The 17,786-nt window shown below is 51.6% G+C and overlaps 1 protein-coding gene across 3 annotated transcripts in view; it reads right to left on the bottom strand.

The window, feature by feature from the left end:
* The window catches only part of UAP1 (UDP-N-acetylglucosamine pyrophosphorylase 1), a 36,352-nt gene that overhangs the window by 9,790 nt on the left and 8,776 nt on the right, over positions 1-17,786 (bottom strand). For 2 of the 3 annotated variants that reach the window (XM_006763171.2, XM_006763172.2), the window contains exons 2-5: positions 14,646-14,978; positions 7,895-8,099; positions 5,813-5,988; positions 4,476-4,648 (exon numbers count right to left, since the gene is read on the bottom strand). In XM_006763171.2, the coding sequence (XP_006763234.1) occupies positions 4,476-4,648; positions 5,813-5,988; positions 7,895-8,099; positions 14,646-14,925 (834 nt within the window). In that variant the 5' untranslated portion in view covers positions 14,926-14,978. Of the gene's footprint in view, positions 1-4,475; positions 4,649-5,812; positions 5,989-7,894; positions 8,100-14,645; positions 14,979-15,596; positions 16,284-17,786 lie in introns of those variants that run through there. The other variant, XM_015563552.1, reaches the window with a different exon arrangement.

Below are 17,786 nucleotides of genomic sequence, written 5' to 3'. Positions count from 1 at the left end.
TGATTTTTCACAGAGAGGAAGGGAGAGGGATAGAGAGTCAGAAACATCATGAGAGAGAAACATCCATCAGCTGCCTCCTGCACACCCCCCACTGGGGATGTGCCCCAAACCAACGTACATGCCCTTGACTGGAATCGAACCTGGGACCCTTCAGTTCGCAGGCCAGCGCTCTATCCACTGAGCCACACCGGTCAGGGCTATTCCTTGTTTTGAGAGATGTCACGGGGAGGCAGGGGCAGCAGGCAGGTCGCTGGCTCCCACCCCGACTTCAGGCAGAAAGGCCCGCCCCACTGATCTGTGTCCCATGCTAGGTTTTATCTGAAGAGGTTCTATTCTTTAAGAAAGTTTGTAAACCAGCTATTGGACGTTCTGTCCATGGCTCCAGGCTGGGGAGCTGAGAGAAAGGGTTGTGTGGAAATCAGAGGGAGATGTAGGAGTATTTCATTAAAAAAACCTCACAGGTACTTCTGACACCTGCCACCCCAACCCCACACAACTCGCCTAAATGTCTAACTTACTCAGGAGACAACTGTGAGAGAACTAATCTGAAGTCAGGGTTCCGCTGCCACAAAGAGCCTCAGAAGGATCACAATAGAGTAGCTGAGGGGCTGCACGCTCTGCCTGTTCACTCACGTTCCAGCTGCTTCCAAGTATTTTGAAAAATGTGTCCCCGGTGTGAAGAGTCTGTGCTAAGTATAGATGAAAGCAAATCAGAAGAGGTAACTTTTCCGTAAGTCAGCACAGCCAGCGCGACCTGCCAGCGGCTGAAAGCAGGAGCGAGGGCTCGGTTCCCACGGCCAGGAGGCCCGGAGGCCGCGCTGCGGGCTGCCCACTGTGTCCTTGCACTACTTGCCCTAAAAGGAGCACAGGATTCGGTGAAAAGGAGCCTTCTACCAAGGAAAGGAGTGGAGCTGGAAGGGACAGCACGGCCAGGTCACGGCCTCTCGGAGGTGATCCCATCCATCGGCCATGCCTCCCACTCCCTGCCCACAGTAGGCAGCTCACTACCTGGGGGTTTGGAATCAACTCCTCTCGTCCCGTTAGAAAAACAAACTTTAAAAGGTTTGTTTCCCAATCCCCTCTCTGTCCCTGCTCCCATGGGAACGGCAGGAACCAGTGTGCACTATACACACGCCAAGTGTTCATCTCAGGGTGAAGGGTGTCCTTCCATGACAGGTACTAACCTCCAGGGACTGTAAGTCTAAACCACAGAGAGCATCTGAACACCGCACGAAGGTGGAGGTCAGCTTACACTGTTCAGAAACGACAGCGCAGAACTCAGGCCTGCTCTGCTGTCATGGCCAAACCCTGAAAGCTGAGCTGCAACCCGTGAGCCTCGGAGTCCCTGAGCCGCTTTAGAAATGCATGGGTGCCTGAGAGGGCGTTTGTTAAAGCCGGAAGGGCAGCACCCACGGAGAGCCAGGCGGGCTGCCCTGGCTCACGGAGAAGTGAGAGGAAAGGGGCCTTGGGGACAGGATTGGGGAGCGGGGGGGGGATGCAGGCTTGCGCCAGAAAATGATCTTTAACTCACAATGGTCCTGCCCTTTCAGCTTTGTGCAAACCACACCACCCTACAGTCTATTCTCAAGGCTCTCACTCCTTGAAAAGCTTAACTCACAAGACAGGAGCCTGGTAGAAAGCACTGCAAAGAATGCTACTGCTGCACTGTGACTCTCCCTAACTCAGGCGGCTTTTAGAAGTATGTCTTGATTTTACTACAATGAAAAGGGTGGGAGGACAGATTAATAAGTGGTTTCTGATGCCTCTAGGACAGTGGTTCTCAACCTTCTGGCCCTTTAAATACAGTTCCTCATGTTGTGACCCAACCATAACATTATTTTCGTTGCTACTTCATAACTGTCATGTTGCTACTGTTATGAATTGTAATGTAAATATCTGATATGCAGGATGGTTTTAGGCAACCCCTGTGAAAGGGTCATTAGACCCCCAAAGGGGTCGCGACCCACAGGTTGAGAATCGCTGGTCTAGGAACTGGACCCACAGCAGCCCAGTCCCATTTGGTTCCAGACACAGGCCTGGGGGCGTGGAGAAGAGTGACTGCGAGACCAGCACACTCATGAAAGTCAGGGCACCAATCATAGTTCCTAGCTACCAGCAAACATAACTACTCTAAGGGGTTTGCTTTTATAATGTGACATGAGCCTGGCTGGCAGGGCCCAGTGGTTGAGCACTGATCTATGAACCAGGAGGTCACGGTTCGATTCCCAGTCAGGGCACATGCCCCGGTTGCAGGCTCAATCCCCAGTGGGGGGCGTGTAGGAGGCAGCCAATCCATGATTCTCTCTCTTCATGGATTTTTCTATCGCTCTCTCCCTCTCCCTTCCTCTCTGAAATCAATAAAAAATATATATATTAAAAATCCTATATAATAAAGAGGTAATATGCAAATTAACCCTCACGCCCTTACAAGATGGCTGCCTACAACCAGGCTGGCAGGGGGGTTAGTGAGGGAAGACCAAACGACTGAACAGCAGGCTGCATGGGGCAACCAGGCCGGTGGTGGAGATGGTGGGGCAGTTGGGGGCAACTAGGCCAGCAGTGGGGGGGCAGTTAGGGGCAATCAGGCCAGCAGGCAGGTGAGTGATTAGGAGCCAGCGGTCCAGGATTGTGAGAGGGATGTCCAACTGCCCCCAAGGGGTACCGACTGGGCTGAGAGGGTGCAGGCTGGGCTGAAGGGACGCCTCCCGCCCCACGCATGAATTTCGTGCACCGGGCCTCTAGTCTATATATAATGTGACACGATACTAAAAGGAGAAGTGATTATGGAGCCCTCAAGCCTGGAACTGACTGAGGCCTGGAGCTCGGCTGCTCATTTCTGAGGTCAAATGGGCTGACACCCCTTCCAGATTCACACTGCAGATAAATTTTGAGAGAAAGGGCATCTTTATAACAGAAAATCTCCAACCAGGGATCTGGCATGTCTCTGTGGCAAGCCTTCTTTTTAAATTTATGTCATCTAATTTTGTTTTTGTCAGAAAGACCTTCTCTTCATGTCAATATTATAAAATTATTCTAATCAACAAATCAACAAACAACAAGTGCTGGGGAGGATGTGGAGAAAAAGGAACCCTCTTACCCCTATGTTCATAGCATCACCATTCACCATAGCTAAGATATGGAAACAGCCTAAGTGCCCATCAGCAGATGAGTGGTTTAAAAACTGTGGTACATCTACACGATGGAATACTACGCTGCTGTAAAAAAGAAGGAACTCTTACCATTTGCAACAGCATGGATGGACCTGGAGAGCATTATGCTAAGCGAAATAAGCCAGTCAGAGAAAGACAAGTATCACATGATCTCACTCATATGTGGAATATAGCGAACATCATAAACTGAGGAACAAAAATAGAGCCAGAGACAGAGAAGCATCTAACAAACCGTCAATCTTCAGAGGGGAGGCAGAGCTGGGGGGTGAGGGAGGCTGGGGAGAGGTCAATGAGGGGGAAGAGGAGACTTATGTAATGCTTTAAACAATAAAGAATTTAAATTATTCTACCTTTTCTTCTAACATCTTAATGGAGTTTTTAATATTTGACTCTAATACATTTGAAATTGATTGTGGTATGAACTTAGGGAGAGACCTTCCTTTATCCTCATTCACCCCCAAACCCGAGATGTGAGTCACACAGCGACTCCTCCGTGCACCGGGCGCGCTCTGGCCGGCAATCTGCCGCCTTCTCCTGGGTCAGCACCGCAGGCCTCACGTGCAGTATTCACAATCCACCTGAATGTCTGATTGTCTCCAAACCTCCCCCCTCCTCCTCACCAACCTTCTTCAACATCTCCTGGCCGCCTTCCCATGTTTATTCTAAGCTTTATCACTGTTTTGGACCCAGAATAGAGTCACTGGGACTTAGATGAGGACGGTGTGATACTTTAATTTGTGGGAATTGATACCTTTACAGATTCCCAGGAAAAGTAATATTTATATCCATATTTTTAAACCTTCCAACATGTCCATCCGCTTCCAAGATATATTCCATGGACTGTCTGTCTCCCTGAAGGCATGTCTCCCACAGCACCACCTGTAAACCTCCCTCCAACTTAGTCCCTGCATGTTTGTGGCCAGTCGAGCCATCACTAATCCCAACTGCCCTCACCCCCAATCTGCATACCCCGTCGTATTCGAGAGCCCACCAGGAGCGCCTTGCTGACGTCCAAGACCGGTCTGTGCCTCGTCCCCACAGCCCCGCAGCCGGCTCAGAGGCCCGTGGATGCTCGGGCCTGGGGAGGACCACCCTCCAGGTGCTGACTGCAAACTCTCACTTCTGATGGACAAGCGTACAACCCGACTTCTGGAACCAAACGTTGCCACGTTAAGAGAAAGAGTGGGTGTGGGTGGGTAAGATCCCTGGGGAGATGAATGGCTCCACAATATTCCAACCGCCCGGTAACGCTGGCTGGACTCCTGCGAGAGGCGCTGGCAGGGAGCCCGTGGAGAAAGGCCTCACCTTGGCGCCGCAGTCCGCTCCCTGCTGAATGCAGAATCCGATGAACCGTGGGTCTGCCACTCTCACCAGGATGTTGTCGACGCAGTAGACGTGAACGCTGACCACGCCTCTGCGCTCCATGTCCCCCACGAGGTCCCCGGCGGCCAGAGCCCGGTAAAGGCCTCCGTTCCCGTCTGGGAAATGAGACAGCCCTTAGAGCACAGCAGACCCATTCTGAAGGTCACCCGAAGGTCGCTCAGTGTCGGCCAAGAAAACATGTCCAAGCAGAGTCCGTAGCCGTCACTGTGTGAACAAGTCAACCCCAGAGGCCACATTCCCTTTAACCTGCCCCTTTAACAATTTAGCCGGAAGTTTATGGTGAAACACAAAACTGCTTATCAGACAATGACTATCCCACAACTTCCAAGTTTTATTCTGTTTGTATGACTGGCGGTGACTGCATCTGCAGCCTGACGATGTCACCCATGTCAGAGAGACAACCACATGGAAACTTCCTGTGAAGTCACTGGCTTAAAACCAGACTCACATGAAGGTCGGTGGTGACCTAAGCTCCGTGCAAGGAAAGCCCCCTCCCTCTGCCTTTCCTGCTGCCTCACATCCGGTCAGCTACCTCAGCCGCAGCTGAGAGCACGATGCGGATTAGACAGCACAGAGGGGGCTCAGGACAGCAAGCTCTTCCACTGACAGCAAGAATTAAGAAGAAAGAAGCCAAAAGCACCCTGTGGACACCACTGTCTCCTTCCAGCTCCCGTCCCCCCACAGATCCAGACAGGAGCCAGCAGCCTGGCCTCCTGCTCCCAGAGTCACACCCAGGTCATGGCTCGGGCTGCCGCAGCCGCCGCCGCCGCCACAGAGCGCCCTGTGCTCAAGCCGCCCGGTTTGTGCGACACGGAGGCTCCGAGGGCACTGTGTGTGCAGCTGTTTCTCCTTCTCTGGCTCCACCTACTGAGGCCATTTCCCTGGCAATTTAACGGCTCCAAACAATTACTCCAATGCTCTTTAAGAAGCAAGGGTACTGATAAACCCTAACTCAGCCTCTTACTTCTTAAACTGCACGGGCTGGCCATTTTTCGATCCGATAAACCCCGGCGGAGCAACCTGCGGCAGAGGGAGCACGCGCTCTGGGCGCACACAGGCTCTCTCCAGGACAGACACTCGCAAGAAGGAGAAAAGTGCACCAAGCTCACCGCAGGCACGTCCATTTTTTAAATCATTGCCAAACTGCGAAAAATTCTAAAACATTCATTTTCAACATCCAGATCACGTTAAAAGGGAAATTAAAATTCAATTACTATGTCACCCACTCCTAGTCACCATGAACAAGCGAGGCCACAGACCTGGAGCCATGGACACCTTGCTCTTCTCTTCCAAAATAATTTTGCCATCAAAACTCATAGCTGGCAGCATCCCCTGCTGGAAGAAGATGACGTTCTCCTTCTGTAAGCCGAAGTATCGGTGCCTGGCGAAGAACTCCTCTGTGGACTGCATCGTCCTGCCGCTGGTCATTATGTACCTGCAGGAGGAAAGTGTCTTCTGAGACCGAGCCGTCGGATTAGGGCACAAAAAGCCTTGTCTAGGCCCCGAGCAAAAGGAAATCTTGAGAGCACTTGGCCTCCCTCAGGGGAACCTCTTCCACCACCTCCCACCCTCGTGTCAGACAGGCCTCTGCACACCTCCGGCAACACAGCCTGCAGCCAGCTCAAGGAAAGAGCCGGAAACTGGGAAAAGTGTATTTTAAATTAAAAACCTGTGGACAAAAGGGGCCACATGCTAACCTGACAAGCTCAGGGAAGAAGTCCCCCGCCCACCCCCTCCCACACTTTACTTTCACCCGCCTCCCTAATCCATCACCAATGAATTTCATGAAGCCCGCCTACATCCCCTCCTTTGATTGTAATGCATAAAAATAGGTGAAAAACCACCATCTCTGGAGCATTATCTCAATCCGTTGAGGTTCTGCTTCCTGGCATTTGTCGACAGTTTAGCTCAAATAAACTCACAAAAATTCTTTACAGGTTCGAATGTTTTTAAGATAACAAATTCATATTTTAACGAAGTAGAAAAGGGTAACTATGACACCTCCAATGATCTCTGGTGGTTTCCTGCTACAATTCGGAAATGGAATGTGGGCTCTGTCGCCTTCATGTAAAACCAGAGAAGGACAGTTATACTTTCTGTTGCCACAGGAACCCCCCAGCGCAAGGTGGCAGAGGACAAATCTAAAACCAGAACCTGGAGGACACACTCAACTAAGTGACATGTGTTGAGTGAATCAATGAAGACAATGGTATCATTCCCACAGATACAATAGGTATCTGTCTCTTTAACAAACTGTCATGGGCATTTTGAACTCTGGACAGAAGGGCTTGGGTGGGATCTAGAAGGTGACAAAGAGAAACACAACTTTGCAGCTGTGCGGAGAGAAGGAAGCCAACATGACCGCAGGGGCCTGGGCTGGGAGTCCTGCTGGCTGCGGAGCACAACGTGTCCCTCCCACGTCCCCACAGGCACCCAGATGGAGCGGCAGTTGTGTGGGAAGACCTGGGCGTCTGGGGAATCACAGAGCCGGCGGGAAGCAGGACCGCAGGACCGGAGGGTCTTTCAGGGGCCTCTTCCTGGGCCACCTGCAGGCCAGGCCGATGGGCAGAGAACCCAGCAGAGTGTTTGCTGGTCACATGGGGCTGTTACAGGATCAGGGACCTGAGGAATCTCACACCCACAGCAGGTCACCCCACAAAACGTGCTAATTCCAAGCTGTGGAGAAAGAGACTAAGGAGCTAAGTCAACAACTTCCCGAGAGCAGAGCAGAAGCTCCACCATGTAGTGCTCAGGAGGAACCCTGGCGGAGGCAGGCCTGGCGCCGGGCCCCAGCCCCGAGGCTGGCCCACAGCAGAGAAGTCAGTGGAGCGTTCAGCCAGGGAGGGAGGTGCGGGGGGAGGGGGTTCAGAAAGGCTAGATAAACCTAGAACTTCAGAACACAAGTTCCTAGGCTGAGAGAACCCACTGAAAACAGACCCACACCATGTCAAGAAATTCCAGATCCTGGAGATGAGGAGAGGCCCTAAGCGCTCTCAGAGAGGGGAGACAGAAAGCAGAATGGCACTGGGAACCAGAGCCGCCTCCAAATTCCGAAGGTTCAAACGTTCATTCTACACACACACCACCAACAAGAAGGAAATTTCCAGCCGAGAGAACCCACTGCACCCAAAGGACTCAAGTGAGGATGTAGACGCAGGGGGAGAACACACTGCTCCTTAAAGCTGCAGTGCTCACCTGCTGCTTCAATATGTCACCTTTCACACATATGGTGATTACAACTCCCAATAAAACCAGCAGTAACTATGTCTGCTTAGGAATACAGCTCACATGCATTTTGAGTCTAAACCACCACATGTTGGGGCCCGCAACGAGCCTCTTACCAGGGGATGGTGCATCTGTTCCCATGGCACTTCTCAGCTAGCTGCTGAAGCTTCAGGATTCGCTCCGCTTGAAGCTGGAAAAGGGTCTTACGGGATGGCAAGCCAACATCATACATCCCCTTGGGGTATGTGACACCGAGCCGCGTCCCCTGCCCACCGGCTAGAAGAAGAACCGCCACTCTGTTCTGAGAAATGTGGAGGAGTCCTAGGAGAGAAAACGCTGGTGTCAGGAAAGCTCTACACGTCAGAGCTTCAGGGCCCGCCCCTGAGGCCGCCCTCTGCATAACCAACGAGGACTCCACACTAATCGTGCGACTCTCTTGTAATAAAACATTTTTATTATTAAAAAATTAATATATACAGACACCCAACCAAAGACCAAACACCAAGTAATAGACTTCAATGAACCAATGGTCATCTTTCTGATCATTGGAAGGTGACGACCAAGAGATGTTACGAATGTTTTACAAGTACTGACTACTCGGCAAGTGGAGACAAAGATGGGGCGGGAGATGTCTAGACCCCAGGGTGAATGGATGCTCTTCAATGACGTCCAGCGTATACATAAATCAGTATTAATCAGTCAATCCACGAGCACGCTAATCTCCTAGGCAGCCAACATGCAGCAAATGTACAGAAAAGCAGCCTCAGTGAGGACAGCGTGTGCAGCACAGCAGTTAGAAGCCAGGCTCTGAGGTCAGGACCTGGGTCTGACACCCACTGACTGGGTGAGCTTAGGGTGTGCCTGCGAACGACAGGAGGCTGGGTGATGGGCATGTTCTCTCTTCTGACAGAGGTGGAGGTTACGTGGGCGTACAAATTTGTTAAAACTCCTAAGACTAGTATGTTAGTGTATAAATTATACTTCAATAAGATGGATGAAACTGCCTTTTTAATGGGCCATCCACAGCAGCAGAATGTGAAACTGAGTCTTTTTGTTGCTGATTTATTTCTGCTGCTAGAAGCTTATCCGTTTTCACAGTTGAATGTTCAGCAATCCTATATAAAAAAGCCTAATATGCTAAGTGTCCAGTCGTCCGTTCAACCAATCAAAGTATAATATGCTAATGACATGCTAGGGCCACTCAGCCGCTCACTATGATGTGCACTGACCACAAGGGGCAGACAGTCGACTGGTCAACCAGTCGCTATGATGTGCACTGACCACCAGGAGGCAGATGCTCCGACTGGTAGGTTAGCTTACTGCTGGGGTCTGGCTGATCGAGAGTGAGTGAGACAGGCCGGACATACCCTAGAGACTGGTAGGTTAGCTTACTGCTGGGGTCTGGCCGATCAGGACTGAGTGAGATGGGCCGGACACTCCCTGGAGCCCTCCGCGGTCTCTCCCCAGCTGGCCAACCTCTCGTGTCCCTCCCCAGCCCTGATCGTACACCAGTGGGGTCCCTCGGCCTCGCCTACCCCCTCTCACAATCCAGGACGCTTTGGGGGATGTCAGAGAGCCGGTTTCAGCCTGAACCCACAGGCCAGGCCGAGGGACCCCACTGGTGCACGAATAACTAATAACCAATGCTTGAATAAAAACTATTCTTCAAATAAAAATACATTCAGGATTGACTTAAGATCCAAACGCAAACAAATGAAACTATTATCAAACCACAGAGGCTCTCAGTTTTGATATTTTTAAACCTCTCTGCCTACCATGTCTCAGAGCCACCCCATCATCATGGGAAGGTGACACCTTAGCACCAGGCAGTGACTGGGAAGAAGAGGCAGAGTGGATGCTGGGAAGAGCTGGGAAGTGTTAGATGAGAGAAAGCAGTGAGGGGTGGCTTTTCTCCTTCCCTGAATTTCATACTTTCATTAAAGTTCTCAGAAACTGCCCTGGTTGCTGTTGCTCAGTGGTTAGTGTCAGCCCAGTTAAGGGCATGTATCTCAGTTGCAGGCTTGAGGTAACCAATCCATGTGTCTCTCTCACATTGATGTGATTTTTCTTTTCTCTCTCTCTCTCTCTCCCCTTGTCTCCCCTCTATTCTCTCTTAAAAAAAAAAAAAATCAATGAAAAAATATCCTATATCCTATCTTCAGGTGAGGATTACAAAAAACCACACAGTTCTCAGAAACTCTGTGAATGAAGCAGTGGTATCAATTATTGTTTATTTACATACTAGAGGACCAGTGCACAAAAATTCGTGCACTGGGGGTGGGGGGGGCCCTCGGTCCAGCCTGCACCCTCTTGCAGTCCGGAACCCCTTGGGGGATGTCCATTTGCCGGCTTAAGCCTGCTCCCCGGGGGATCGGGCCTAAGCTGGCAGTCAGACATCCCTCTGGCAGCCCAGGAGCTCTCGGGGGATATCTGACTGGGAGCGGGTCTAAGCCATTAGTCAGACATCGTTAGCACTGCCATGAAGGCAGGAGAGGCTTCTGCCACTGCTGCTGTGCTGGCCAGCCATGAGCCGGCTTCTGGCTGAGCAGCGCTCCCCCTGCGGAAACACACTGACCACCAGGGAGCAGCTCCTCTGTTAAGTGTCTGCCTCCTGATGGTCAGTGCACGTCATACCGGTCATTCCTGGCCGTTCCACTGTTAGGGTCAATTTGCATATTGCCTTTTATTATATAGGATCCTTAGGTAATGTGGGTCCATCTAACTTACCAACTTTGTGCTTTGAGGATCATTCATCGGGTAATTCCTACACACTCCCCACTGGGGATCAAGCCCGCAACCCGGGCATGTGCCCTGATTGGGAATCAAACCGTGACCTCCCAGTTCACAGGGCCAGGCTCAACCACCGAGCCACACCAGCTGCGTTTTTTATATGTATTTTTTATATACTAGTACATTGAGAACTTAAGTAAAATTGGCAACATTTACAGGAAACGGGAGGGTTTACAGTGACGTGCCACAGCTCTACCACTTCCTGGGTACCATCCGCTTGGATGAGCTCCTCTCACACACCTTGACTGGGGCATCTGTCTGACCTGGAGGACGCCAGGTGCGAAGGCGGAGACTTGACACTCCAACAGCACAGGGTGGGGAAGGCAGGCGACTCCGCCAGGAGAGAATGCGGGGGAGTCAGAACAGACACTTTCTATCTTTAACTTTTGATCACAGCTGAAACTAGGATTTTATAGATTAACCATTTCCCCTAAAATGTCAAGCACATTTTTGAGCACGTTAGTTAAACAGACTAATGAAGGAAACCTCTACTTGAACTAGTTTTAGTTACTGGGGGATTACTGTGGATTTCATTACGTTTAAAAGTGACATTGTGAGCAGTGATGCTGCTGAACTCAATGAGGGTAAAATAACATGATGTTGGAGGAATGCCTTAAAATACTACAGCACCGAAAAGAAAAAGAGGGATAAAGCAAAAGTCGAAAATGTTTGATAATTATTTAATCAGGTGATGTGAGTTGTGGGAGTTCATGATACTGTTTTTCTCTATAAATATCTGTTTCAAAATATGCTTGACATTTTTCATAATAACAAATTCTTACAGCAGGCTACAAAATTATACACAAACCATAATTGTGTATGTGTGTAAGAAAGTACTGTAAAATATTACCACTGAATATTTATCTCTGGACTATGGGATGGTAGAAATTTCTCTGTAATTTTTAGTTATTTTCCAACTTCTCTAAAACAGTTATGTGCTACTTTTAAAGTAAAACAATCTGTTAAAAATGTCACTGCAGCCCTGGCTGGTGTGGCTCAGTTGGTGGGAACATTGTCCCGTATACCGAAAAGTTGCAGGTTCGACTCCGTATGGGCACGTACAGAAGGCAACGGACTGATGTTCTCTCTCACATCGATGTTTCCCTCTCTCTCCTTTCCCCTCTCTCTAAACGTCAGCACTTCAGGACCAACCCCTGAAGGTCACCCTCTGCACTAAATCACAGAAACTACTGAGGGGCCACCTTCCGACCACGTTTCCAGACAACACGCCCACTTGCTACCACAGCACCGCATGCAGAGAGCCACCCTGAAGGTGAATGTTCCAAATGTCTCACAGGCAAAAAGAGCTGATACCAAATGCTAAGTTGCCAGTATAACGAACGTAACACTGGAAGATTCTTCTGTGCTTGGTATAAGCAGGGGGTTACTTAAAAATGAAGGGCGGTTTACTAAGCAAATACACTTTCCCAGCACGTCTTTCCCAGTGACTTCTGGTTGAAGCCGCCGCCCTGGTCAAGGGCTCACGCTGTGAGACGGGCTTTTTGGCTGCTCCTCCACACCTGGCCAGAGCACTTCAAGGCCTCGCTTACAGCACCGTCTCTGGCACCCAGCAGCACTGTGGGCGTCACGCACGCACAGAGCCGGCAGGAGTGATTCTCACCCAGTGCTGCACGTCCACCACCACGTCCGAGCGCCAGGCACTGTGGGACCACTGCACACTGCTCCTTCCTGCCCCACTCATGGGGTAACAATGATCTACCAGGACTTCCTATTTTCTGACACATAACATCATACTCTTCACAACGGCAATCTCTTCCCGGTGACAACCACCTGCAGAGCCTCATTTGTCATGGCTGCACATACGTGGAAGTTTCTGCTGAGGGAAGAGGATGTCAGGTCAGTTAAGCGTCTCCTTCTCCACCCCTCCTGGTTAAACCGCAAGTAAACATTGTTCCCTGACAGCAAGCCAAAAGGAAGTTTGCTTTGTACCTTCTTTTATACCAGGCTAGGTTGTCAGAGTTCAGTCTAATTTTAAAGGAAATTTAAAATCTTATTACAGATTCCAACAAGAAGGTTGTAAAAAAGACTCAAGTTACAAGAAGCCTTGACAAGTGCTCATGGTCCATTTTACAAGGTCACAGCTCGACTCCCCTACGAGTTTATTCGAAGACTTCACCTCATAAAACTACCAGGAGAAACATGGCCGCTGGGATACTCACGGGGCACGAGGCCGCGCGGCTTCTGGTTGGCACAGCCTTTGGAACGCAGGGAAGTAGGAAGGACCGGCAAGTCCAAGCCAGCAGGCGCCCCGGTACCACTCTGGTTCCAGGATCTCTGTGCAGAGGGTCCATCTGGACACCACTCTCTCGGCACGAAGCGAGGTTAGTCGCTGCCAAGCATTTCAGAGCTGCCCTTGCAGCTTCCTGACTATTGCCAATGTTTTTTCATCTCTAACTCCTTTTATTTTTTTATTTTATTTTTTTTAAATATATTTTATTGATTTTTTACAGGGAGGAAGGGAGAGAGATAGAGAGTCAGAAACATCGATGAGAGAGAAACATCGACCAGCTACCTCCTGCACACTCCCTACTGGGGATGTGCCTGCAACCCAGGTACATGCCCTTGAACGGAATCGAACCTGGGACCTTTCAGTCCACGGGCCGACGCTCTATCCACTGAGCCAAACCGGTTTGGCCTCTAACTCCTTTTAAATAAAACTCATGCAAAGATCAGACACACAGAACAGGTCGAGCAGAATTGCTCCGGCAGCGGGAGGTGAAGGGGCGGGAGACCCACCTGTGTAGACTCTGCTTCCCGCCCCGCACGAGACAGGGGAGTTTCCTGGGCACGGAACCCTGGGGCCCTTGGGAACAGTTTGAAAATCAGGTAATCTGTAAGCTCAGAGAAAGATACGAGCTACACAGAAGGTGGATAGTGGGAGTTGTCTTTCTTTTGTGTGTGTGAGGAGCAGAAAGTGCCAAAGAACGGAAGAGAAAAGCAGCCACAGTGCGGTACCAATATGGACTGTGAGGTCCTAGCTGTAACGTCACCGCACATCGAGAAGAGCAAGCATGGATGTGATCAAGCACAGGATGGTGGCGGGAGCGAGTAGCGACAGGTCTGCTGAGGCTCCAGGCCCTCTCCCTACAGGACCCCTGGGATTTGATGTGACTCCTGCAGTACAGTGATGTTTACTAGAAAGGAAGGAACAGACCCAGGCTGGTCTGTTCACTGAGAAAACGAGGCCCAGACCAGACGGAGCACATGTGACACTCGGGCCTGGGCTCAGGGCTCAGCCACCCTTTCCTTCCAGAGGAGAAGGTCATAGAAAGCACAGCTCTTAACTCCACCAAGAAAGCAACACTTGAGCTACTGAGTCATTCTCGAAAGCATTACCTCGTCCTCGACAGAGGGGCGGCTTTCAGGGTCTGCTTTAGAAGAAAAAGCACTGGCCATTCAGCAAACACCAACCAGCTCACTGCTCAGACCCTGTCCTAAGTGCCAGTGTCCGGCCGAGGACAGGACCCGCTGCTCTACAGCATCCGACGCGCAGTGAAGGCAACGAGAGCAACTCTCCGCAGGCGGATGAGAGAAGGCGTGCTGAGGCCGAGAGAAGGGCAAGAGCGCCCCTCGGGCAGTGCTCCAGGGATGGCCTCGCGGCCCGAAGGCCAGCACTTCAGGCAGGACCGCGTGAGCAGAGGCTCGGAGAACTAACTACCTGGCCGGGCTAGCATGTGCGGCAGCAGCAGTGCAGAGGACAAGTGGAGGCAGGGCTGCAAGTGACCACTCAGGCCAGTGGAGGATGGTGCTTCGTTCAAGCAGCATAAACATGCAACCTGAGCTTCAGGAAGGGAAATCTAGAAGCATGAAAGCTGAGGAAGAGACCAGAGGCATTTGAAGACTGGAATGAGAGGAGGCTCGGCTTCGGTACCGGAAGGAACAGAGGATGCAGGGACCAACAACAGGAGACACCGCACAGGTGTTGGCAAAACAAGCACAACCGTCAATTCCTGAGGTCGCCTGGCTGACGGGCGTATGAGTCGCAGTGTTAGAGGGCTCGACTTTAGCAGGCAGCAGAGCTCACCTACCCTCAGAGCAGCCCATGCCCACCAGTACCTGCACTTTCCCAGGCCTGGAGCTGGTCCTGGTCTCTAGTGGCACTGCCCAGCGCCTCCCGGGGCACAGGCTCCATCCGCGCATCCACCTTCTCTTGTTGGGAGGACTGGTTAAAGCCTTCAGTGGCCTTTCGGAAAAAGACGTTCAGCTCCTCAAAGTTCATGGCCTGGAGCTCTGCATAGAGCTCTACCTGCTGGGCTTCTTCCAGCTCATTCCAGAACTGCAGCAGGTGCTCCTGCCCAGCTTGGGACAACCGGAGCCTGAGATCACTGACATTCATGATGCCCTGGGTGCCACGCTGTGAAAACGGGTGTGATTTCTGCACCTAGAAACCTACAAGAGAAAAGAAATCAACAGCAGGTCAAAGTCCGGCCATGAACCTGGTAGGTTTTTCCTGAGATAAATAAGTACATTAAACAAACTTGATGTTAAGACATGAACTTCGGCCTTTCCTCACAGTACCTTAAGACCCCAAAGTTGTAAGACAACAGAGCGTCGCATGCCGGGCACTGCACTAAACACTCCACCCACATGGACTCCCTCAGGTGGCGGAGCTGGGACAGGAGCCCAGACACTGATTCCCAGCGCACACGCCACCCGTGGTTACCTCTCCTCTGACCACTCAGCCATCGCTGAAGAATGTCTGACAGCCTAACAGTCCGTGTCCTCCTTTAATCTCTAGTGACGGCAATAACTCCGTGGTATTCAGAATACAACAAAATTCAAGACAGGACCATACAGAATCAATTTTATTTCAATTATAACTTCTGTAAAAAAAGGATAAAAACATGCGCATTTTCTTTACTAAGAATGGAACACTAAGGGGACAAGCAATACACATAGAACCAGCAATGGGTAAGAGAATGTTTTCTGAGAGCATTCCGTGACAACACAGCAAATGTTAAGCGGCACAGCGCGAGAAAAGTACGAGGAAGTAGGTAACCTACTCACCTCACAGAGAAAAGGAGAGTTCAGAGCGGAAGTGCACACAGCTGTGCCTGGAGGGCCGAGCAGATGACAGATGAGATAGGAGCAGGCACAGCTGGCGGCCACGGGAGCAGGCCTGTGTGGGCATCTTGTGTGGATGAAGGGAGGGATGTGGGTTAGGCTAGAGGCAAATGCCAAGAGCCCTGAAAACTAAGTAACCAGAGTCCTGGAAGCCAACAGCAGCCCTCTGAACAGGCAGCAGCACCTTCAGAGAGAACCGAGGAGCAGAGGCGCAGAGGACAACCCGAGCAGGGCCACGGGGACGGCCACATGGGCACAAGGACCAGGCGACGAGCGCCAAGGAAGCAGGCGGGCCACTGTGAAGGCATCACTGGGCAGTGACGGCTCAGCTCGGACGGGAAGGCACCAAGGACACGGCCCGCCGTATCCACCGTGAGGACGGCGAGAGGCAGCGTCCACGCCCTTCCAACAGGACCTGAGCAGCACCACACACACCCCCCGCGTGCGCTCACGGGGCAGCGCACCCTAACTGCTCCGCTCACGCGGTGCCTTAGTCTGCAGGACGACTGCCGACGCTGCTATGGGGCTACTTTGCAGGAAGAAATAGAGCCCAGAGACATGGCCAGGCCCTGGGCTGGGAAAGCTGGGATCCCACCTCAGAGGCAGCTCAGTCCACCAAGCTACCCTGCCTGCAGGGCAAAGAAGACCGTATCTGTGTGTGTGCAGGAGAGAGAGACACGTTATCCACACGGCGTTCATTCAGGAATACAGACAAACTTGATGATCTTGTAGCCGACTCACTGCAAAAATGTCAGTGAAACGGAGAGCGGAAGAGAAGGCCCAGGCCTGTGGTGAGGAGCTTGACGGGACAGCGTGAAGGACTGACACCCGCCGTAAGACGCTTTCCGAGCCACCCTGATCTGCGGCCGCACTGAGGCTTGGCCATGAAATGAAAACGAAGGCTTGCTGATGACACGGGACAGCTCTACCGCACTGTGCCGAGACCCGCCACCCGCCACCGCCTCCCTTCGGGCTCCATCTGCCGGACCGGCCGTCCTCAGAGGCCCCTCACACACTCCAGCCTGAAGTCGGACTTTATGGGTTTGGGAACCAAACAGAACCTACTTTTACTCCTGGGACTCTATTGCTTGGGCCAAGGAGCAGATCCATTCAACTCTGGTACCTTCATCTGTGAAATGGGAACAATGAAATTTCCCTCACAGAAGTTCAAAGGCATAAATAAAATAATCTTTATAACTGATGAGAAAATGAGGCTCAAAGAGGCTAACTACTCTGCCCAAGGCTACTTACCTTGTAGACAGAACAGGAATTCTAACCCAGAATTTTAACCCTGACCCTAATACCTAAGATCTTTCCACAATCAGCAGCATCTCTCAGAAAAGCAGAGGAAATACTAGCCGCTCAGCTGAGGGCCTCACGTACAGTTGGGGGTATTAACCAGAGCGAGTTCTGGGGTCAGACCGACTGGGGCTGTGCCCCAGCTCCACTATCTGCTAACTCTGTGACCTGGAGCAAGTGCCCTCATCCTCCTCATCTACAAAGCATGGATGAGAGCGTGCCCACGGGCGGGTGAAGAGGATCGACGTGCCAGTGCCATGCTGCGCACTCAGCCTGCACACGGCACCCAGGAAGCCCTCCTACACGCTCTCGTATAAAAGCACGTGTGCGCCCCAGACCAGAGTCACGGCCTCCTGAACACGAGGGTGGCCACGGTCGGAGTCCGGCTTTGGAGGATGAAAAGTTTGTCGAGGATACAAGAACAGAGAGAAAAGTCCAGCCAGTGAGAAGAGTATGGTCATAGCCCAGTGAATAAAGCATTCCGGGCGCGGGCGCAGGGCTAGGGCTGCTGCTGTTCCCTGTGCTGCCGCTGGTGGAGGACGGACGAGGGCCAGCCACCTCTCACCTACGTGCATGAGCAGGTTCCTCCAGCAGGTCCTGGGACATGCAGACACAGCGGGAGACTTTCAGAGGAAAACTATGGACTGTCGTTGCCATTAGTTCGTGCGACAAAGGTATCGTGAGCACCACGGTCAGCCAGGTGATGGACAAAGCAGTGGGCCAAGCACCTCTGTGCCGCCCACACCCCAGCGTGGGAGAGGCAGGTGCAGTGTCAGGAGGGTGACGAGGCAACGCTATGAAGACAAGCAAAGCAGGACGGTGAAAAGAGGGGGA

The sequence above is a fragment of the Myotis davidii genome, unplaced genomic scaffold (genome assembly GCF_000327345.1).
Source record: "Myotis davidii unplaced genomic scaffold, ASM32734v1 scaffold1059, whole genome shotgun sequence".
In the NCBI taxonomy this organism is placed as follows: Eukaryota; Metazoa; Chordata; class Mammalia; order Chiroptera; family Vespertilionidae; genus Myotis; species Myotis davidii.
The sequence above is the reverse complement of the archived record's forward strand: the minus strand, read 5'-3'. Positions and strand labels throughout refer to the sequence as shown.